Source organism: Salvelinus namaycush, chromosome 9 (genome assembly GCF_016432855.1).
Source record: "Salvelinus namaycush isolate Seneca chromosome 9, SaNama_1.0, whole genome shotgun sequence".
NCBI lineage: Eukaryota > Metazoa > Chordata > Actinopteri > Salmoniformes > Salmonidae > Salvelinus > Salvelinus namaycush.
This window is the reverse complement of record NC_052315.1, coordinates 26,652,150-26,676,900: the sequence shown is the minus strand read 5'-3', so window position 1 is coordinate 26,676,900 and position 24,751 is coordinate 26,652,150. Positions and strand designations below refer to the sequence as shown.

At 42.3% G+C, this 24,751-nt stretch overlaps 1 protein-coding gene across 1 annotated transcript; it reads right to left on the bottom strand.

Annotated features, from left to right (window-relative positions):
• Positions 1 to 14,264: 14,264 nt before the first annotated feature.
• LOC120053213 (heat shock factor protein 1-like) lies at positions 14,265 to 23,633 on the bottom strand. Its single transcript, XM_039000366.1, has 13 exons — positions 23,508 to 23,633; positions 22,186 to 22,294; positions 21,810 to 21,937; positions 21,595 to 21,719; positions 20,931 to 21,006; positions 20,742 to 20,809; positions 18,256 to 18,355; positions 17,943 to 18,058; positions 15,157 to 15,348; positions 14,899 to 15,007; positions 14,633 to 14,698; positions 14,477 to 14,490; positions 14,265 to 14,355 (listed from the first exon to the last, which is right to left on the bottom strand). The coding sequence occupies exons 1-13, from the start codon at positions 23,631 to 23,633 to the stop codon at positions 14,265 to 14,267; spliced, it is 1,320 nt and encodes a 439-aa protein (XP_038856294.1).
• Positions 23,634 to 24,751: the final 1,118 nt, after the last annotated feature.

Below are 24,751 nucleotides of genomic sequence, written 5' to 3'. Positions count from 1 at the left end.
TACCCCCAAGATACTTGCAGCTGTAATTGCTGCAAAATGTGGCTATACAAAGTATTGACTTTGGGGGGGTGAATAGTTATGCACGCTCAAGTTCTGTTTTTTTGTCTTATGTCTTGTTTGTTTCACACAAAAATATTTTGCATCTTCAAAGTGGTAGGTATGTTGTTTAAATCAAATGATACAACCCCCCCAAAAAAATCTATTTTAAGGAAACAAAATAGGAAAATGCCAAGGGGGTGAATACTTTCGCAAGCCACTGTACTGTTGACAGGCCTCCTGGGCCATATACAGCGTTCCTCACTGTGTTCCCTGAATTCCTATCGGACCTTGTAGTCATGGCAGATAATATTCACATTTTTGGTGACTTTAATATTCACATGGAAAAGTCCACAGACCCATTCACATGGAAAAGTCTACAGAGCCACTCCAAAAGGCTTTCGGGGCCATCATCGACTCAGTGGGTTTTGTCCAACATTTCTCCGGACCTACTCACTGCCACAGTCATACTCTGGACCTAGTTTTGTCCCGTGGAATAAATATTATGGATCTTAATTTCCTCATAGTCCTGGACTATCGGACCACCATTTTATTACGTTTACAATTGCAACAAATAATCTGCTCAGACCCCAACTAAGGATCATAAATTCTCAGACAACCCAACGATTCCTAGATACCCTTCCAGACTCCCTCCACCTACCCAAGGACGTCAGAGGACAAAATCGGTTAACAACCTAACTTAGGAATAAATTTAACCTTGCGTAATACCCTAGATGCATTCGCACCCCTAAAAACAAAAAACTTTTGTTATAAGAAACTAGCTCCCTGGTATACAGAAAATACCGCGCAGTATCGAAGAGCTCTCACTGCTGCTCGATCATCCTATTTTTCCAACTTAATTGAGGAGAATAAGAACAATCCAAAATGTATTTTTGATGCTGTCGCAAAGCTAACTAAAAAGCAGCATTTCCCAAGAGAAGATGTCTTTCATTTCAGCAGTGATAAATTCATGAACTTCTTTGACGAAAAGATCATGATCATTAGAAAGCAAATTACAGACTCCTCTTTGGAGGAATCTGTGTATTTTTCTAAAGCTCAGTTGTCCTGAGTCTGCACAACACTTCCAGGACCTAGGATCAAGGAAGACACTCAAGTTCTTTAATACTATATCTCTTGACCCATTGATGAAAATAGCCATGGCCTATAAACCTTCAAGCTGCATACTGGACCCTATTCCAACTAAAATACTGGAGAGCTGCTTCCTGTGCTTGGCCCTCCTATGTTGAACATAATAAATCCTCCTTATCCACCGGATGTGTACCAAAGTCACTAAAAGTGGCAGTAATAAAGCCTCTCTTGGTAAAGCCAAACCTTGACCCAGAAAATACAAAAAACTATCGGCCTATATCGAATCTCCCATTCCTCTCAAACATTTTAGAAAAAGCAACTCACTGACTACCTGAAGACAAACAATGTATACAAAATGCTTCAGTCTGGTTTTAGACCCCATCATAGCACTGAGACTGCACTCGTGAAGGTGGTAAATTACCTTTTAATGGCGTCAGACCAAAGCTATGCATCTGTCCTCGTGCTCCTAGACCTTAGTGCTGCTTTTGATACCAACGATCATGTCACGTGTGCTCCCTCTCCGGCCTCTAGGTCACCAGGCTGCTCGTTATGGCGCACACCTGTCACCATCATTACGTGCACCTGCGCGTCATCAGACTCACCTGGACTCCATCACCTCCCTGATTACTTTTCCTATATATGTCACTCCCTTTATTCCTTCCTCAGGCGTTATTGTTTCTGTTCCAGTGCTAAGTCTATGCGTTGTTCGTGTTTCTTGTTTCGTTTTATGTTGCATTTATATATTAAAACACTCACTCCCTGAACTTGCTTCCCGACTCTCAGCGCCCATCGTTACAGAATAACGCCTCACCTACGGGAAGCGTCGGAGTGTTTTTCTTGATTTTTTTGTGTCAGGTGGAATGACGTCTGGTCCAGGCGCCACTACAGGCTTTCATGCCTCAGCCAGATCGCCAGGCTCCCCTGCCTCCACTGGCTCGTTAGGCTCTCGTGCCTCAGCCGGATCGCCAGGCTCCCCTGCCTCAGCCGGTCTGTCAGGTTCCAGCGCATCAGCAGAGGTGACTGGGCCGCTCCGGATCCCCGGGATCGTCCCTTGGGTTGGCGTCCTGTGGCTGGAGCCGAACGCGCCAGGGAGGGGGTACTGTCAGGTATGCTCTCTCTCCAGCGCTCTAGGTTGCCATGCTCCTGCATCTCAGCCGGATTGACAGGTTTCCTGCGCCTCTGCAGAGGAGACCGGTCCGCTCCTGATCCCCGGGATCGTCTTTTTGGTTGGCGTCCTGCGGTAGGAGCCGTGCGTCGGGGAGGGGGTACTGTCACGTGTGTTCCCTCTCTGGCCTCTAGGTCACCACGCTGCTCGTTATGGCGCACACCTGTCGCCATCGTTACGCGCACCTGCGCATCATTCGACTCACCTGGACTCCATCACCTCCCTAATTACCTTCCCTATATATGTCACTCCCTTTGGTTCCTTCCCCAGGCGTTATTGTTTCTGTTCCAGTTTTAAGTCTATGCGTTGTTCGTGTTTCTTGTTTTGTCTTATGATGCGTTTATTTATTAAAACACTCACTCACTGACTCTCAGCGCACATCGTTACAGATCACCACATTCTTTTGGATAGATAGGAAACCCAAATTGGTCTACACAGACAAGTTCTTGCCTGGTTTAGATCTTATCTGTTGGAAAGACCACGAGCCACGAGTCACGGGCACCTGCCAACAAGTTGCCATTCACTCTGTCTACATGGTCAGATGCATCAAGATGTTGGTGCCAATGATGCTGCTTTCCACTTTGCTTCTTAATATAAATCCACAAGCGTTATATTATTACACTATTAGTTTGTGTATCTTACTGTCTGTAAACAGCTAGTTTTTATTTTCTTAGCAAGTTGTTGCTAGCCGCTAATGCTAATTGCTAGTTAGCAGGCTGACACACGATCGGCTCTTAACCAACAATGCTATTTTTTTTTTTGCGTTGTTCGTAACTTGTTTTGTACATAATGTTGCTGCTACCGTCTTTTATGACCGCAAAGAGCTTCTGGACATCAGAACTGCGATTACTCACCTCAGATTAAACAAAGTTTTTCATCAATGTGTCGGACGGGAGTGATATACTACAGACACTCGACCAGGCCCAGATCCCCGCTGGAGAATGAAACAGAGACTTTGCGGAAAAAGATCAGGGTGTGTTCTGAGGATCAGGCAGCGAGTGGCTAATCTGCCTTTGCCTTCCATCCTGCTAGCTAAAAATAAATGGGACGAACTAAAAGCACGTATATCCTACCAACGGGACATTAAAAACTGTAATATCTAATGTTTCACGAGTGGTGGCTGAACAACGATATTAAGAACATACAGCCGGCGGGTTATACACTCTATCGGCAGGATAGAACAGCAGCCTCTGGTAAGACATGGGGTGGGGGCCTATGCATATATGTACACAAAAGCTGGTGCACGAAATCTAAGGAAGTCTCAAGGTTTTGCTCGCCTGAGGTAGAGTATCTCATGATAAGCTGTAGACCACACTATCTACAGAGTTTATCTGTATTTTTCGTAGCTGTCTACATACCATCACAGACTGATGCTGGCACTAAAACCACACTCAATGAGCTGTATACCACCCTAAGCAAACAGGAAAATGCTCATCCAGAGGCGGCGCTCCTAGTGGCCGGGGACTTTAATGCAGGGAAACTTAAATCAGTTTTACCTCATTTCTATCAGCATGTTAAATGTACAACCAGAGGGAAAGAAATTCTAGACCACATTTACTACACACATTTGGCAAATCTGACCATAATTCTATCCTCCTGTTTCCTGCTTACAAGCAAAATGTAAAGCAGGAAGCACCAGTGACTCGGTCTATAAAAAGGTGGTCAGATGAAGCAGGTGCTAAGCTACAGGACTGTTTGCTAGCATAGACTGGAATATGTTCCGGGATTCTTCCGATGGCATTGAGGAGTACACCACATCAGTCACTGGCTTCATCAATAAGTGCATCGAGGACGTTGTCCCCATGGTGACTGTACGTACTGTACATACCCCAACCAGAAGCCATGGATTACAGGCAACATTCGCACTGAGCTAAAAGGTAGAGCAGCCGCTTTCAAGGAGCGGGACTCTAACCCGGAAGCTTATAAGAAATCCCGCTATGCCCTCCGACGAACCATCAAACAGGAAAAGCGTCAACACAGGACTAAGTTTGAATCGTACTACACTGGCCCCGACGCTCGTCGGATGTGGCAGGGCTTGCAAACTATTACAGACTACAAAGGGAAGCACAGCCGAGAGCTGCCCAGTGACACGAGCCTACCAGATGAGCTAAATTACTTCTATGCTTGCTTCGAGGCAAGTAACACTGAAACATGCATGAGAGCATCAGCTGTTCCGATGTGAGTAAGATCTTTAAACAGGTCAACATTCACAAGGCCGCAGGCCCAGACGGATTACCAGGACGTGTACTCCGAGCATGGGCTGACCAACTGGCAAGTGTCTTCACTGACATTTTCAACCTCTCTCTGTCTGAGTCTGTAATACCAATATGTTTCAAGCAGACCACCATAGTCCCTGTGCCCAAGAACACTAAGGCCCAAGAACACTCCATTTTAGTCTCATCTGACCACAGTACCTTCTTCCATATGTTTGGGGAGTCTCCCACATGCCGTTTGCTTATTTTGTTTTTAAGCAATGGCTTTTTTCTGGACACTCTTCCGTAAAGCCCAGCTCTGTGGAGTGTATGGCTTAAAGTGGTCCTATGGACAGACACTCCAATCTCCGCTGTGGAGCTTTGCAGCTCATTCAGGGTTATCTTTGGTGTTTTTGCTGCCTCTGATTAATGCCCTCCTTGCCTGGTCCGTGAGTTTTGGTGTGCGGCCCTCTCTTGGCAGGTTTCTGTTGCCATGAAATGCTTTGAAAGGCTGGTCATGGCTCACATGAACACCCTTATCCCAGAAACCCTAGACCCACTCCAATTTGCATACCGCACCAACAGATCCACAGATGATGCAATCTCAATTGCACTCCACACTGCCCTTTCACACCTGGACAAAAGGAACATCTATGTGAGAATGCTATTCATTGACTACAGCTCAGCGTTCAACACCATAGTGCCCTCAAAGCTCACCACTAAGCTAAGGACCCTAGGAATAAACACCTCCCTCTGCAACTGGATCCTGGACTTCCTGACGGGCCGCCCCCAGGTGGTAAGGGTAGGTAACAACACATCCACCACACTGATCCTCAACACGGGGGCTCCTCAGGGGTGCGTGCTCAGTCCCCTCCTGTACTCCCTTTTCACTCATGACTGCATGGCCAGGCACGACTCCAACACCATCATTAAGTTAGCTGATGACACAACAGTGGTAGGCCTGATCACTGACAACGATGAGAGAGCCTATAGGGAGGAGGTCAGAGACCTGACCGTGTGGCGCAAGGACAACAACCTCTCCCTCAACGTGATCAAGACAAAGGAGATGATTGTGGACTACAGGAAAAGGAGGACCGAGCACGACCCCATTCTCATCGACGGGGCTGTAGTGGAGCAGGTTGAGAGCTTCGAGTTCCTTGGCATCCACATCACCAACAAACTAACATGGTCTAAGCACACCAAGACAGTAGTGAAGAGGGCATGACATAACCTACTCCCCCTGGGGAGACTGAGAAGATTTGGCATGGGTCCTCAGATCCTCAAAAGGTTTTACAGCTGCACCATTGAGAGCATCCTGACTGGTTGCATCACTGTCTGGTATGGCAACTGCTCGGCCTCCGACTGCAAGGTACTACAGAGGGTAGTAGGCACTACAGAGGCCCAGTACATTACCGGGGCCAAGTTACCTGCCATCCTGGACCTCTATATCAGGCGGTGTCAGAGGAAGGCCCTAAAAATTGTAAAAGACTCCAGCCACCCTAGTCATAAACTGTTCTCTCTGCTACCGCTAATTTAACAATTAGCTTCCTACCGTAATGCAGGCCTATTATTATCATGTTTGGTAACATTTGCTCTTGTATTTATTTTCAGTTTCAATGAGTTGTAAAAATGTCCCAGAACTCTGCTGAATTCCCTCAATTGAAGGTCAGCTAAGTTTACCTAGGCTACTTAACGTTACTAGCTCTGTATTTGAAGTTGTTATATTATCATTAGTAGTCTATTATCAGGTAAAAACATATGCTTAATATTCATTAGCTAATCATTCAGTTGAATACGCTATGCTACAGCCATTGAATCTGCCTTTGAGCGTTAAGGGACGTTAATGGCTAGCTTTGTCCACGACATTATGTTATATTATTTTTCAATCTTGAAATACAGGGGCAAATGTTATTAATCAGTGACTGAAATTTTGCGCTATGTGATATTCACTTCCGGACTTGGAGAGTACTCAAAGCGTTGTAGAACGCCTCTCTGAATAACGGGGCGTGGTTTTGGCTTAACTGAGTTTGGAAAAATAAAGGAGCGGCATCAATCAATCAAATGCTACAGCGGCAACTGTAGCATTTGATCCTGACAGCATCAGATACATGGTCTATACATACTGAGACAGAGGGGTGCTGTTTCCCTCGCTCTGATGATTTCTCCGGTGAGAGTCAGCCATTTACGAAATTATGGTTAATTAGGAAAACACAGAGAGAGACGAAAGATAATGTTTTATTTGTAAAATATTTGAGGAAGCCTGGCTTCCTTTGGCATCCAAGGACTGACCAGGTGAATCCAGGTAAAACCTATGATCCCTTGTCACCTATCAAAACTACTTCAATCAGTGTAGATTAAGGGGAGGAGACAGGTTATTTTTAAGACTTGAGACAGTTGAGACATGGATTGTGTATGTGTTCTATTCAGAGGCTGAATGGGCAAGACAAAAGATTGAAGTGACTTTGAACGGGGTATGGTAGTACAGTTGAAGTCGGAAGTTTACATACACCTTTAGCCAAATACATTTAAACTCAGTTTTTCACAATTCCTGACATTTCATCCTTGTAAGAATTCCCTGTCTTAGGTCAGTTAGGATCACCACTTTATTTTAAGAATGGGAAATGTCAGAATAATAGTAGAGAGAATTATTTATTTCAGCTTTTATTTCTTTCATCACATTCCCAGTGGGTCAGAAATGTACATACACTCAATTAGTATTTGGTAGCATTGCCTTTAAATTGTTTAAATTGGGTCAAACGTTTCGGGTAGCCTTCCACAAGCTTCCCACAATAAGTTGGGTGAATTTTGGCCCATTCCTCCTGACAGAGCTGGTGTAACTGAGTCAGGTTTGTAGGTCTCCTTGCTCGCACACGCTTTTTCAGTTCTGCCCACACATTTTCTATAGGATTGAGGTCAGGGCTTTGTGATGGCCACTCCAATACCTTGACTTTGTTGTCCTTAAGCCATTTTGCCACAACTTTGGAAGTATGCTTGGGGTCATTGTCCATTTGGAAGACCCATTTGTGACCAAGCTTTAACTTCCTGACTAATGTCTTGAGATGTTGCTTCAATATAGCCACATCATTTCCCCACCTCATGATGCCATCTATTTTGTGAAGTGCACCAGTCCCTCCTGCAGCAAAGCACCCCCACAACATGATTCTGACACCCCGTGCTTCACGGTTGGGATGGTGTTCTTCGGCTTGCAAGCCCCCCCTTTTTCCTCCAAACATAACGATGGTCATTATGGCCGAACAGTTCTATTTTTGTTTCATCAGACCAGAGGACATTTCTCCAAAAAGTACGATCTTTGTTCTCATGTGCAGTTGCAAACCGTAATCTGGCTTTTCTATGGTGGTTTTGGAGCAGTGGCTTCTTCCTTGCTGAGCGGCCTTTCAGGTTGTCGATATAGGACTCGTTTTACTGTGGATATAGATACTTTTGTACCCGTTTCCTCCAGCATCTTCACAAGGTCCTTTGCTATTGTTCTGGGATTGATTTGCACTTTTCACACCAAATTACGTTAATCTCTAGGAGACAGAATGCGTCTCCTTCCTGAGCAGTATGACGGCTGCTTAGTCCCATGGTGTTTATACTTGCGTACTATTGTTTGTACAGATGAACGTGGTACCTTCAGGTGTTAGGATGAATCAGACTTGTGGAGGTCTACAATTTTTTCTCTGAGGTCTTGGCTGATTTCTTTTGATTTTCCCATGATATCAAGCAAAGAGCCACTGAGTCTGAAGGTAGGCATTGAAATACATCCACAAGTACACCTCCAATTGACTCAAATGATGTCAATTAGCCTATCAGAAGCTTCTCAAGCCATGACATAATTTTCTAGAATTTTCCATGCTGTTTAAAGGCACAGTCAACTTAGTGTATGTAAACTTCTGACCCACTGGAATTGTGATACAGTGAAATAATCTGTCTGTAAACAATTGTTGGGAAAACGACTTGTGTCATGCACAAAGTAGATGTCCTAACCGACTTGCTAAAACTATAGTTTGTTAACAAGACATTTATGGAGTGGTTGAAAAACGAGTTTTAATTACTCCAACCTAAGTGGATGTAAACTTCCGACTTCAACAGTAGGTGCCAGGCACACAGGTTTGAGTGTGTCAAGAACTGTTTTTTCACGCTCAACAGTTTCCCGTGTGTATCAAGAACGGTCCACCTCCCAAAGGACATCCAGCCAACTTGACACAACTGTGGGAAGCATTGGACTCAACATGGGCCAGCATCCCTGTGGAATGCTTTCGACACCTTGTAGAGTCCATGCCCTGAAGAATTAAGACTTTTCTGATTGCAAAGGGGGTGCAACTCAATATTAGGTGTTCCTAATGTTTTGTACACTCAGTATTCCAACTATATAACTAGAATAATCATTATATTTTCATGATTCCAACAGTTTCCCCCAAGTGTTTTGATCTAAATCATAATAGGCCTAGATTTATTTTGCCCATATCATGCAGCCCTACTTGGAAATTTAAAAAAATGAGTGCAGGTAATGTACAAATTTATGAAAATGCAAAAAATTATTGATTGAAGTTGGATGGAACAGTAAAAAACAGAATGGAGAAAGACCAATTAAAATAATCTATAATATATGTTTTGCCAGCCTAGTGTCATGCACCACTTATAAATCATATTTAGAACTTGTTTAATTCAAAAAATATAAAATACTGTTATACTGTCAAATGTAAAACATATCTTCATATGATATTTTGGCCATACCGCCCAGCCCTACTACCACCCCGCAAAGATATGAGAGTGTTTCCTACATTTGTGAGGAGATTACAGTTACCATTTCTTACAGAAATAATACAAAATATTTTTTTACAATTAGAAACTAATCACATACATTAAATACGATAATTTGATGGTTAATTTTTTGGTTAAATACTCCACCCCTGCCTCTTTCCCACATGCAAACAAGAGCGCTTGTACAATGCTAACTTTTATTTTTTTACAATTTGCATTGTCATTGCATACATAGAATAGATGTTTTGTTTCATTGTGACTTTTGTCCAGTTCTACCCATATACAACATTGCCATTGCAAAGCTATAGACAATGATGCATTATGACCATGGATTTATTTTGTTACAGCAGATGATTCCTCAAAAAACAAACATATGTTGATAAGTCTGCAATCCTGACAACCATTATGTATATTTCGAACATCCGATCTTTACCAGTGCAAATTAATTAAAAAATATATATACAATAGCAGTTGAATGAAAGTATCACTCCTAGCAAATCAGAGACACTCATATTTCAGTAATAAAGAAAACACTGATAAAAAATTATTCTAAATGAATACTGCTAAATCTAGTACAAAGATCATTCTTAGTGCAATTTCATTTAAACGCCACCATATATTTTCCTCTTGTAGTTATAGCTACAGGTGTCACTTACCATGATGCAGCCTATGATACATTTACTTTATACATTCCAGTGGTCATTGATGTATTTGCACCCTTGTGAATTCTCACAACTGTAATATTGCACAGTATAGTATTATCAGTTCAAAAGGAAGATTGGCAAGACCTGGGCTATTTTCCATGTGGATGTGTCCTCCACAGTCAAAGGAAGTGCATTGATGTTTCTTCAGATTCTAATGGATTCCAAGAAATCCCATATTATCTGAGGAATATTGGAATATGTCAGCAGCTGCCTCCAACAAACACAGCTCAGTTTTCAGTCATGTCTTTTTACAAGGTTTTGAAAACCACTAAAATTGTGGTGTGACAACAGCTGTTAGGCAGCCAGGTCTACTGATCTTTTTTTTATTTTTAGCATTTGGATAATGTGTGAAGTTCTCACATTGGTAGACAGTTCTTGATGCAGGTGACATTTTAAAGCAACTTGTGTCTTCCATTGATGTGTCCGACCAGTTTGATGTCTAACAAAATCATATGAACCTGCTCAGATCATTGAGAAAGAGGGTGGGGGTTATTGCACCCATCTCCTACATCATCATTCCATGTCCGCACCCTCTGGAGTTTGTATAAAATTGATATAATCCCAATGTGGGATTTGGCCTATCTCTGAAACAAATGGAGGCTCTAGAGAGGCTCTTTGTCTGTCCTGAAATCAAACCTTACTTTCCCCCTAACCACCACTAAAATCAATGGAAGGACAGAATGTTTATCTATAATAAATCATCTTATACTAGTCAGAAAAGTTTAAAAGAGGGATGTGGTAGAAAGCTAGATGGATGGAAGAATAAAGACACTTAAATAGATGGACATGGATTTAGTGACACTAGAACATCTCTTTCCTCTCTGTTTAGCGAGTCTACATGTTGATCTTATCCTCTCTGTTTAGCGAGTCTACATGTTGATCTTATCCTCTCTGTTTAGCGTGTCTACATGTTGATCTTATCCTCTCTGTTTAGCGTGTCTACATGTTGATCTTATCCTCTCTGTTTAGCGTGTCTACATGTTGATCTTATCCTCTCTGTTTAGCGTGTCTACATGTTGATCTTATCCTCTCTGTTTAGCGAGTCTACATGTTGATCTTATCCTCTCTGTTTAGAGAGTCTACATGTTGATCTTACCCTCTCTGTTTAGCGAGTCTACATGTTGATCTTATCCTCTCTGTTTAGCGTGTCTACATGTTGATCTTATCCTCTCTGTTTAGCGTGTCTACATGTTGATCTTATCCTCTCTGTTTAGCGAGTCTACATGTTGATCTTATCCTCTCTGTTTAGCGAGTTCAGATGAAGTTGGGTCATCTACCTATTGTTCTAATTTTACTAATGCATGCATTATATTATACACAGCCTAGTAGTCATCATAGACAACTTGATGAAAATCAAAGTTACTCTTGTGCACAGGAAAAGCCCTGAGTGTTTCAAGAGAAATATATAGATTGTGATTAAGAATAAATACTGATACAAATTGTGCAAAAAAGCAATGTATGGTGTCTTCATTGTTTTTTCAAATGGGAATTCTATCATCAAATATTTCCTAGACTTCTCACATTAAAACATACAGAAGAGAAGTAACACTATTTCTGTTATCTTATGAATATCATTTTTAAATACAAATATAGTATTTGTCATGAGAATATTTTTATACAACCAAATATGCTATTTTGGGAAAAAATCTGCTCCACAAGCAGAAACTCTCACACAGAGACTAAAGTGCTTACAAACCAGGGCCACCGTGGTATGATGCAACTTTTCATACTACCGTTGGCATGATGGCAGAGAATATTGGAACTTCGTAATAGTGCCGGTTATACTCCAAACTCCACTTTTGTACTCGGAATTGATCCTTGAAATGTCAACTGGTCGGTTCGTCTTTTATGAATTGAGATCCCTCAGTCAGGCTTTCTGACTGTAGATCAGTCCAGCTTTAGGAGAGAAGCCATTGCTTATGTTAGGATGTCCTGCAGGTCAGCCTTAGGAAGTGACAACTGCCAGGGTCCCCACCAGTAAAACTGTTGAACATCAGTGAAAGAAGTCTGAATAATTCCAAATAGATTCAACTCTGGTTCTCTGAAAAGCTATACAGTGCTTCTGAAAACTCCCCAGAACGGACATCCTAGTGGATGGAAGATAGGCCCACAGAGCTCTGAGGGACAAGAATCCCTCCTGCTCTGCTCACATTGGGTCAGGTAGGCTGGATCTAAAACATGACGACAGGGGATGGAACAAATCTGAGAGCCTTGAGGAATGTCTTGTTTTCTGGCCTGAAAAGGACATGCAAAAGAAAGAAAAGTCTATATTTGCTGTTATTGTTACACATGAACTGAGCTGTCCATAGAATCGTCATTCAACTATGCACAAATCCAGTAAGAGATATGGCTGTGTGTATTTGTATTTATTAAGGATCCCCATCAGCTGTTGCCAAGGCAGCAGCTACTCTTTCTGGGGTCCAGCAACATTAAGGCAGTTATTTAAAATATTACATGACATTACATTTCATAACACTTTTCACAACACATTAAGTGTCTTCCCTCAGTCCACTACTCCACTATCACATATCTACAATACAAAATCCATGTCTACGTGTGTGTAGTGTGCATGTCTTATCATGTGAATGTGTGTCTGTGCCTTTGTGTGTGTCTCTTCACAGTCCCCACTGATCCATAAGGTGTATTTTGATCATTTTTTAAAATCATATTCTACTGCTTGCAGCAGTTACCTGATGTGGAATAGAGTTCCATGTAGCCATGGCTCTATGTAGTACTGTGGGCCTGTTCTTGACTTGGGGATTGTGAAGAGACCTTTGGTGGCATGTCTTGTGGGATATGGATGGGTGTCTGAGCTGTGTGCTAGTTGTTTAAACAGACACCTCAGTGCATTAAGCATGTCAACACTTCTTACAAAAACAAGTAGTGATGAAGTCAATCTCTCCTCCACTTTGAGCCATGAGAGATTAACATGGATATTATTAATGTTATCTCGCTGTGTACATGTTCTGAGCCTATTGTAATTTCCTGAGGTCCCTCTTTGTGGCACCTGACCACACTACTGAACAGTAGTCCAGGTGCGACAAAACTAGGGCCTGTTGGACCTGCCTGCTTATGGACAGACTTCTCCCCATCTTAGCTACTGTTGTATCAACATGTTTTGACCATGACAGTTTACAATCCAGGGTTACTCTAAGCAGTTTAGTCACTTCAACTTGCTCAATTTGCCCATTATTTATTACAAGATTTAGTTGAGGTTTAGGGTTTAGTGAATGATTTGTCCCAAATACAATGCTTTAGTTTTGGAAATATTTAGGACTAACTTATTCCTTGCCACCCATTCTGAAAATAACTGCAGCTCTCTTAATTGTTGCAGTAATTTCAGTCGCTGTAGTAGCTGACGTGTATAGTGTTGAGTCAACCGCATACATAGACACACTGGCTTTACTCTACTAGCTTTACTTTACTGGCATGTCATTAGTAAAGACTGAAAAAAGTAAGGGGCCTAGACAGCTGCCCTGGGGAACGTTGGAGAGGCTTCCATTAAAGAAAACCCTCCGTGTTCTGTTAGACAGGTAACTCTTTATCCACAATATAGCAGGGGGTGTAAAGCCATAACACGTACGTTTTTCCATCAGCAGACTAGGATCGATAATGTCAAAAGCCGCACTAAAGTCTAACAAAATAGCTCCCACAATCTTCTTATCATCAATTTCTCTCAGCCAATCAGTCATTTGTGTAAGTGCCGTGCTTGTTGAATGTCCTTCCATATAAGCGTGCTGAAAGTCTGTTATCGATTTGTTTACAGTAAAATATCATTGTATCTGGTCAAAAAAAATCTAAAAGTTTACTAAGGGTTGGTGAAAGGCTGATAGGTCAGCTATTTGAGCCAGTAAAGGGGGCTTTACTATTCTTTTGTAACGGAATTACACACACTTTCTAGTAGGCTTAAATGGACTATATGGCAAATAGGAGTGGCAAAATCGTCTGCTATTATCATCAGTAATTTTCCATCCAAGTTGTCAGACCTCGGTGGCATGTCATTGTTCATAGACAACAATCATTTTTCGACATCTTCCACACTCACTTTAAGGAATTCAAAATTACAATGTTTGTCTTTCATAATTTGATCAGTTATACTTGGATGTGTAGTGTCAGCATTTGTTGCTGGCATGTCATCACTAAGTTTACTAATCTTGCCAATTACTTTAAATCATTAAAGTAATTGGCAATATTAGTGGGTTTTGTGATGAATGAGCCATCTGATTAAATGAATGATGTAGCTGAGTGTGTGCCATATATATACTTTACCTGCCTTTGTCAGGACAAGCATGTGCCAGCGGATCTGTCAAGCCATCACTGTTCATCACAACCAGCGTTGGGGTAAGCCTCTGCCTCCTGGCTCTGAAACATGTACTGGAACACAGCAACACAGAGTGGGATACACCTGAAGATAACACTGACCAGTACTTTCAATCAACTGCAGAGATGCTACCTGCACAGCACACACTGATTAATCTACCCAAGAAGTAAGAAGGCATATTGTTGACACATTTTTCGACCATTACCTGTCCTTGTCTGACTAAAGCCATAGAAATGTATGGCTGACAAGTAACTGACAACTTGCGCCGACTTTACTGGCGGGTTGATTTCACTTAATATAACTAGACTTTAAGACAATATATGCAGAGCTAATTCAAACACCATAAACACATTCTACTCACTGATTTCAGGTTGGAATCCATATCAGTAAAGTTCCACTCACTCAAGGGCAGGTTGAAATTGAATGGCTGTAAAGACAGAACAGCATCATATCAATCTGAGCTGCTGTGAGCACTGTCTGACTCACTCCTACCTAGTGAAGAGAAACTAGAGATCTTCAAATGGGAGGTAGTATATCTGTTCCTGCAGTCATTTTGTGTCCCATGCCTTTGTGACACAGTCCTGGAACAAACTCTGTGTCTGCCAAGTTTTGGAGGGTATTACTCACATCCATGACAGCTGTGGTGGGCTCCACACTCTGCTGGTGGGTCCTCAGGAGAAGCTGCAGGTCCTCCAGACTCATGTCCACATTCTCTTCAGCATCAGGTACCTCAGGCCTACAACACACATCATCATATCACACTACTAGGGCTTCACTGGAAAACAATACATTCATATGTAATAATAAAAAAGTATGTAAAACGTATTTTTGAGCTTGGAAAACTGATGGACATGTTTGTTTGTTTGTTCGTGTGTGTGTCTCTACCTCTCCAGAGCAGGTCTCTTGAGCCTCCTGTCTGCTCCAGACCCTCGGCCCTCCAGGACGGATTGTACCATGGCAACAGGGAGGACGGGGGGTTCAGAACACACCTCACAGGAGCCCAGTGGGACCCCCTCCCCCCGGCCTCGCACCCCTGGGCTCCCTGGCTCCTCTTTGATCAGCATCATACACTTATCCCTGTGTGGGGGCAGAAACACAGCAGTCTTATGTTTTTATTTATTTTATTTATTTAAACTTTATTTAACCAGGTAGGCTAGTTGAGAACAAGTTCTCATTTACAACTGCAACCTGGCCAAGATAAAGCACAGCAGTTCGACACATACAACAACACAGAGTTACACATGGAATAAACAAACATACAGTAAATAATACAGTAGAAAAAGAAATATATATATATACAGTGAGTGCAAATGAGGTAAGATAAGTGAGGTAAGGCAATAAATAGGCCATGGTGGCGAAGTAATTAGAATATAGCAAGTAGACACTGGAATGGTAGATGTGCAGAATATGAATGTGCAAGTAGAGATACTGGGGTGCAAAGGAGCAAGATAAATAAATAAATACAGTATGGGGATGAGGTAGTTGGATGGGCTGTTTACAGATGGGCTATGCACAGGTGCAGTGATCTGTGAGCTGCTCTGACAGCTGGTGCTTAAAGCTAGTGAGGGAGATATGGGTCTCCAGCTTCAGTGATTTTTGCAGTTCGTTCCAGTCATTGGCAGCAGAGAACTGGAAGGAAAGGCAGCCAAAGGAGGAATTGGCTTTGGGGGTGACCAGTGAGATATACCTGCTGGAGTGCGTGCTACGGGTGGGTGCTGCTATGGTGACCAGTGAGCTGAGATAAGGCGGGGCTTTACCTAGCAGAGACTTGTAGATAACCTGTAGCCAGTGGGTTTGGCGACGAATATGAAGCGAGGGCCAGCCAACAAGAGCATACAGGTCACAGTGGTGGGTAATATATGGGGCTTTGGTGACAAAACGGATGGCACTGTGATAGACTGCATCCAATTTGTTGAGTAGAGTGTTGGAGGTTATTTTATAGATGACATCGCCGAAGTCAAGGATCGGTAGGATGGTCAGTTTTACGAGGGTATGTTTGGCAGCATGAGTGAAGGATGCTTTGTTGCGAAATAGGAAGCAGATTCTAGATTTAATTTTGGATTGGAGATGCTTAATGTGAGTCTGGAAGGAGAGTTTACAGTCTAGCCAGATACCTAGGTATTTGTAGTTGTCCACATATTCTAAGTCCGAACCGTCCAGATTAGTGATGCTGGACCGGCGGGCAGGTGCGGGCAGTGATCGGTTGAAGAGCATGCATTTAGTTTTACTTGCATTTAAGAGCAGTTGGAGGCCACGGAAGGAGAGTTGTATGGCATTGAAGCTTGTCTGGAGGTTAGTTAACACAGTGTCCAAAGAAGGGCCAGAAGTATACAGAATGATGTCGTCTGCGTAGAGGTGGATCAGAGAATCACCAGCAGCGAGAGCAACATCATTGATGTATACAGAGAAGAGAGTCGGCCCGAGAATTGAACCCTGTGGCACCCCCATAGAGACTGCAAGAGGTCCGGACAACAGGCCCTCCGATTTGACACACTGAACTCTATCAGAGAAGTAGTTGGTGAACCAGGCGAGGCAATCATTTGAGAATCCAAGGCTGCCAATAAGAATGTGGTGATTGACAGAGTCGAAAGCCTTGGCCAGGTCGATGAATGTGGCTGCACAGTAACGTCTCTTATCGATGGCGGTTATGATATCGTTTTGGACCTTGAGCGTGGCTGAAGTGCACCCATGACCAGCTCTGAAACCAGATTGCATAGCGGAGAAGGTACGGTTGAATTCGAAATGGTCGGTAATCTGTTTGTTGACTTGGCTTTCGAAGACCTTAGAAAGGCAGAGTAGGATAGATATAGGTCTGTAGCAATTTGGGTCTAGAGTGTCTCCCCCTTTGAAGAGGGGGATGACCGCGGCAGCTTTCCAATCTTTGGGAATCTCAGACGATACGAAAGAGAGAGCCAGGTGGAAAGCATGGCCAGCCGTAGAAAAATGCTTATTGAAATTCTCAATTATAGTGGATTTATCGGTGGTAACAGTGTTTCCTAGCCTCAGAGCAGTGGGCAGCTGGGAGGAGGTGATCTTATTCTCCATGGACTTTACATTGTCCCAGAACTTTTTTGAGTTTGTGCTACAAGATGCAAATTTCTGCTCGAAAAAACTAGCCTTAGCTTTCCTAACTGCCTGTGTATATTTGTTCCTAACTTCCCTGAAGAGTTGCATATCACGGGGGCTATTCGATGCCAATGCAGAACGCCACAGGATGTTTTTGTGCTGGTCAAGGGCAGTCAAGTCTGGAGAGAACCAAGGGCTATATCTGTTCCTGGTTCTAAATTTTTTGAATGGGGCATGCTTATTTAAGATGGTGAGGAAGGCACTTTTAAAGAATGACCAGGCATCCTCTACTGACTGGATGAGGTCAATAACCTTCCAGGATACCTGGGCCAGGTCGATTAGGAAGGCCTGCTCACTGAAGTATTTTAGGGAGCGTTTGATAGTGATGAGGGGTGGTCGTTTGACCGCAGACCCGTTACGGATGCAGGCAATGAGGCAGTGATCGCTGAGATCTTGGTTGAAAACAGTAGAGGTTTATATAAGTCCTGCTGAAAAAGGCTTCTCAACAACAGATTTCTTCCAATCTCGACTACATACTGGATTTTGATGCTTTGGAAGCCACTACAGGATAAAATGTGTCTTTGCTTTTGTTCTTTGACACTTACCTTGTCTCCTCTGTTTGCATTTGCATGTTGCTGGGTTGTGACATTTCAGTAACGTCTGATATGATTGGTCCTCCTGTCATTGCACTATTGGAGCAAGAGGCTGTTTCTGTGGATGGCTGTGGAGAAGGAACAGTAAAATAGTTTAATTAAAGGTTTGTGAAGCTCATAGCCTGACAGTCACTATGCAGTTAAAAATATATATTTTTTTATATGATAGTCATGATGTCCCAATGCTGGAAACTATAAACACAGTACATCTAGCACCATACTTTGTAAAAATAGTGTAATGGTGAAAGGTAGAGTGGGTTCATACCGACTGGATATAGAACGGTTCATGGAATGGCTCCATTTGGTGGTTATGGCTGAACTTGGAGGCTGGGGGTGTGGTTGAGCCATCGTCCAACATAAGGGGACTAGGAGGGCCAAGCATCACCATGATGGGGAATATAGAGAAATCAATAGTGAATCAATGGAAGTACTCTCTTCTCTTCTGCAATGAAATGTCTTGGAACTGTTAACTCATAATTTATAGAATGAGAGCCATAGGCAGCTGTGTCTGCATAGCCTTACTGGATGAGAGCCGAAGATAAGGGGAACTAACTGTAACCCTTCGGATGGATTGGAAGGGTGAGTCGAGACAGCAGTGGTAGTTTTGAGAAACTACATTTTTAATAAAGCTACGCTTGTATCGAACATGTAGGCCTTAAAACACTGAAATACCCACTTGCTTTTTGACAACAGAGAAAAGTTATGAATTACATTATGTCATTGACTTTTCTATAAATTTTCTTTTGTTCATCTTATATCAACCACTGCTGTTTCTATTTTGCAAAGGCAGTGTGCACATAATGTAATATCTCTATCAGCAATATATCTAAAAAAGGTGCTCTCTAGAACCTAGAAGGGTTCTTCGGCTGTCCCCACAGGAGAACCCTTTAAAGAACCCTTTTTGGTTCCAGGTAGAACTCTTTTGGGTTCCATGTAGAACCTTTTCCAAACAGGGTTCTACCTGGAACCAAAAAGGGTTATCCTATGGCAGTGGTCATCAACCTTTTCTGAGTCAAGATCACTTCCTGAGTCAAAATGCATGCCGAGATCTACCGCTCTGATTTTTTATTAACATGACTTAAAAAATGTAAGCTTATGCAACAATAACCAATTAAAAACAGTACTGTAGCAATGAGGTTTGTGCAGTAAGCTATAGGCCCAATACATTATCACCGCATACTGGCTTTGCTTGAATTTACCTGCTAATGCATTGTTCGGGACATTTTAAAAATATATATATTTCAAAATTTGAGGTAGTCTATATGATCACTACGGTAATAGATCCATTGTTGTATTACTTGTGAGGCACAGCTGAGTGAGCATACATTTAAATAATTAGATTTTTATTTTACTGGGCTGATGGTGGCTGCATCTGATGGTCAGTCTCAGGGAGAGAGCAGCAGACTGAGGGTCCGTCTCTCAACATCCCTCCGCTCTCCCTTTCCTGCACACTGAACAAAAAGGGACACCGTCTTCCAGCTGATGGCGAAACTCGATTCGCACCGCATTATTTCTGCCTCATGCACAAATTCATGTTGTTACTCATATGAACAGAGGAAGTGAAATATTCCTCGATATTAAAAAAGACCCAAGCCGCTAATAATAATAACAACGCAAGCCTATCGATACACTTTCCTACTTATTCATTACTGCTGTAGCGCTGAGTGGAAATAGGAAGAACGCGCATTTTATGGGTTATAAAAGTGTTTAATACAAAGTGTTGACAGTGCTGAGTGAGAACTTAAACATGAACTCACTCATAAAAACAGCAGCTCTTTGCTGTATTCGTTGACAGTCTCTCTCTAGTCATGGTTTTAAACGTTTGAAATCTCAAAATCTCAATATTGCTGAAGCTTTCTTTTATGCCTGCTACGTCACTGCAGACTCTGTCATCTGAGCAATCTGATTGGCCAGCTTTGGCATAGTGTACTTGATTTCCTCTCCAGGCCCACCGGGAAGGCAGAGTTTGTACCTTCAGGCACATAAAATGGCAACAGTTTGCCTATCTGGCGCGCAGGACAGCTGAATTGGCTGCACCTACCACAAACAGCCCGAGACTAATAAAAAAAAAAAAAATAGGAACACAAGGCTTTATCATTGAATAACCCTTTTGAAACCCTTTTTTCTAAGAGTGTTCCATTACTAACAGTGGGGCACAATGTCAGCATAAATTGCATTGTAGAAGCCAGCTATGGCACAGTGTTATGAATGTTATTGGAAACGGTATAAACAGATCTGAAAATGTCCAGTTAAAGTGATGTCAGTTCTAAATCTTTTGGCGGTATGAATGTGACAGATGAAATTAGGGAAAATATGAGTGTTTTATGTCACTGTCCCTTGTTCTTTGACTTTGACCGATTTGTTCACACGGGTCACACAAGCTGATGGTGCATTTCCCATAGAGGGTAGAGGGTCATGCGCCCTGGTTCAGTGGGGTGGTGTGGGTGTGAGAGGATGGGAGGGATGGGTGAGTGATTGTGTGTGTGTGTGTGTGAGGGGCTTAGGGCTCAGTAGGTCTGATTCAGCATTCAGCTCCATTCATCCAAGCTGGGATTGTGTTGTGCGTCAGCTGACCACATACAGCTGAGTTGGCCATTCCCACTGCTGTGTTTGTGTGTTTGTGTGACTATTGTCGATGTGTTAGTATGGTGTGTTAACGAGTGTATGTACATACAAGTGTGTGTGTGTGTGTTTTTGAGTGCATGTATTGTGAATCTTAGCCTTTGTGTGTGTCGAGGACAATGTACTCACAGCTTTCTCTTCATTCCTACAGTGCTTGTTGTGTTTGACTGCATCTGGCTGAAAAGGAACTGAATCAGCTATAAAGGAGCAAAAAACAGAGAATGATTCAGCACCAAAGTAACACACTCTGACTCCCCATTTTTCCTCTCTCTCTAATTCACACACACTGTATAGTCATGTTAACTGAGAATTTCTCACCTTATTCATGGCTTTCTGCTGCTGGGTGTGGTTCTGTCTCAGTGAGACCACCTCTCTCCACAGCACCTCATTCTGCCTGGAGGAGTAAGACAGACCACTGTGGCATTCACCAGTTTACTATCACCCCTTCACTCACCACCCCGCACGTCCCACGTGTGTGATCTATATGTGTGATTACTGGGCGATTCTCTGATTTCAGCCTGTTCACCCTGATGTGTCCTATCTGAGGGTTCAGCCAGATGTCACCACCACTGATTCCAGATCAGATAGAGACACGTGACAAGACCACCTGTTCTGCTACCTGACACATGCGCCACCTGACCAGCACACCTGATGCTATTATAGGGCGCAACAGGTGAGCAGCTGAATGTCAGGTGAGCAGCTGAATGTTCTCTTAAACCAATGTAGACAATAGACCTAACCATTGGAACATATAATGAGGCCAGGGACAATGCATGGGCTACTGAGGATGGACTATGAGTCTGTTACATACAGTATGGCTTAGTATGGTTAGTAATACATTTTGTCCCAGTTCAGTGGCCTTAAACCACATTTTTTATAGCATTACACCAACTACAGTACTGATTATAGTAATTGTATTAATTTAGCAAATTGTTGTTGTAATTATGATTGATGCCATGTATCAGCACATATTGCTACTTACTGTTTCATGTCTTGCATCTGACACTCCATGTTCTCTTGTTGGCTGCGCAGTACCTGTACTTCATACAGCAGCTTACTCAAGTCCTCCTGCCGTACTTTAGTCTCTTCACTCTTCACGATGGAGACCTAAACACACAGACACAGATGTCTCACTATGTGTACTTTGTTGGTGTGTGTGTGTGTGTGTGTGTTTTATTTCCTAGGTTTCTGTCTCACCTTCCTCTTGATGTGCTCCAGCAGGTGTTCGTGGCCTTGCAGGAAGTAGAGGTGCTGAAACTCTGTGTCGTCTCTCTCTGGCTTCACCAGACCACTCTGCTCTATGTTCACCACCTTCCTGAAGCCGTCTGTACATCAGCCCAGAGGTTTGCGGCACACAGCAACACACACACACAAACACACATGCACACACAATCACACCTCAAGAGGCACAAACACACATCCAAAGGCACAAACACTCAAATACATAAATTAATGCATAGCCTACCTACACATAAACAATACAAAAGTCACTCCTACACAATTGACTTCTAAATACTGCTAAATATCTGACAGGGTATTTCTCTATTCTCTAGAGCTGAGGAGAGGTACTCACACATGTTGAGCTGACGAACAAAGCTGGCCATGTTGTTATGTTTGAAGTATTTTGGCAGGACCTCTTTGGCAAACCTGCCCTGGTCGAACACATGGAAGCTGGTCCCAGTCTGAGGGACATAACCAAAATAGGGGTTTGTGTTTAAGTTCTATGAAACACTGGTTAGACATTGACTACCTCAATTCAACATTCAGGGCCAGTTTCCCAGACAAGTTAAAGGGACCAAAATGCAGTTTCAATGGAGATTCTTTATTGAGCATGCTTTTTAGTCCAGGACTAGGCTGTCCGGGAAACCAGCCCAATGTCAAAAACATATAATGCTCAGTTCTATAAATCCTGTGAAGGTTGATCAAGTAGGAAGTGTATTTTTTGCTTTATACCAATAAGTCCATATAACATCTGTTCTGAGAAATGTGTATATCCTAGTTAATTTTTTACAGGCTACCTGGATTAAAACAGAACAGGGGAAGCTTTGCCACTTACATTAAAAATATATATATTCTAAGTTCTAAGAATTCTAAGTGCTAAAATGAAGGTTGAGGGAAAAAACGATGTACCAGCAAACTGTACCCATACCTCTTAGACACTAAATCAATGCGAAGCTTATGGACTTTTGTCATTTCATCATAGTCCAATAGCACATTCTTTAAGTGTTAAACAGGTTGGCTACATGATTTTGAAAATGTTGTTAAAGTCAATATTTCTATCCCCATATGTGTCCAGTAAGCAAAAATCAGTTAATGAACATGATGAAGTCATGATTCTCTCAAAGATGGTTACTCACTTACATTTTGAGGAGTCTGTAAGCCAGATTGTGGAGTCTTGGGCATAACAGTAACACAAACAGGTACAAAGATAAAGATGTCAAGGGTTGCTTAGTATGTGGTCTCATTCACCACTTCTTACACTGTGAAGATGTGTGATACAATACTGATATGATCGATACTAATCATACTTTTTGACGATACCCTTAGTTTATAAAGGGAACAACACTGGAAGACATTTACTCGGTTACCCTCCAGATCTATCTAATGCTGCCAATGAATGCGAGGCACATGTTTTGGGTTAACCAAAGGTTTAAACACATCCACTTTTCAGTCAACCCGAGTATAAACAGTCATGATATCCAATTCATTTGATAGTCAAACATAGAACTTGTCTATTACTCATAGTTCTATCTTGCCACTGCACCTAACCATTACTTATCTTCTCATTCTTGTAATTTATATCAAACACATTACATATATTCAACAGTATGAAAGACCTCTGACTCTCTTTTACCAACTTAACCAATCAGAAGAGTCAGTGCTTCAGGTACTCACAGCACTCCAGCAGATGAGGTGGTTGGTGTCCGGGTCCTCGACCAGGGTCCACAGTTTGGTGAGGAAGGCAGGCACATTACTGGCATAACCTCCATCCACACCAATAGAGCCAGGAGATTCCTGCATGGCTGCGCTTCAGTTGGAGCAAGGCGGTGTTATTAAGAATATGTGTAAGAGTGTGTATGTGCACAGGTCCTACTCCATCTCTGAGCTGCTTTGCTGCTGACTCTCTCTGGACCAGTCATACGGCCATATCAGGCCCTGTCATCCCTACAGGCCATCGTCAGCACAAACCTGCCCCTGCAGCATCACCATAGCCCTCCAACACAACAAAAGACCCCACTGGAAAACAATACAGGCCATCACAAAGCCTAGAATAATAGCACACTGTCATGCCAGACAATACGATACAGCACAGGAGCGCTGGTGAATACGTGTGTGTGGGTGTGTATACTGAGACTCCTCAATTACTTATCTTCACAGATCATAGACAAACACATAAATATCATATAACAACATCATCCAACCCTTAGAAAGAGTACATAGTACAGTATGTGCTTTGCATGAATTGTGTATCAATGCCCACTGGTTTTGTGTCACAAAGGTTATTGTTTTACCCAAAACAATATAAAGTTATTTTAACTGACTGTCTGATAAAATCTGATAAGGATAATTTCCAAATCCCGGTCAGAAATACAAATGAGTTCTTATTTGTGACCATGTAATTGGAATTCTTGTTTGAATCTCTGAAGAATCCTCATTTTTATGTATCTTGATCTGTGTTTAGTCACATGACAAATAGTTAAGCTCCTTAGGCACTAAACAAAAACTGAAACATAAATACAAATAGAAGTAGGGCCTACAATTGTGATGTGATGAAAAACACTGAAACAACACTGAAAAAGAAATACCAAAGTACAAAACATAAATGCAAAATAGTGACACTGAAAAATATAGCTTATATTCAAGGCTGACATGTTCAAAACGAGCAGCAACCTTTGTACAGCATGCTTAGAAAAAAAGCTTCTGGATTTAACCAAAATAGTTCAATTCTTTCTTCATACATGGCACCCCTTAAGGTTCTATATATAACCAAAATTTGTTCCATATAGAACCCTGTATGGAACCCAAGGGTTCTATATGGAACTAGTTTTGGTTCAGTAAAGAAGAACCCTACAAAGGGTTCTATACATTCACTGCACAAAACATTAGGAACACTCTTTCCAAGACTGACCAGGTAAATC

Coding starts and splice junctions, on each gene's coding strand:
- LOC120053213 (XM_039000366.1), bottom strand. CDS start 23,633: ATGCAGGAATCTCCTGGCTCTATTGGTGTGGATGGAGGTTATGCCAGT. Junction 18,356..20,741: donor GTAGGAATGAAGAGAAAGCT/GTGAGTACATTG, acceptor TGGCCCTCCTAG/TCCCCTTATGTTGGACGATG. Junction 15,008..15,156: donor AAGAGACCTGCTCTGGAGAG/GTAGAGACACAC, acceptor TGTGTGTTGTAG/GCCTGAGGTACCTGATGCTG.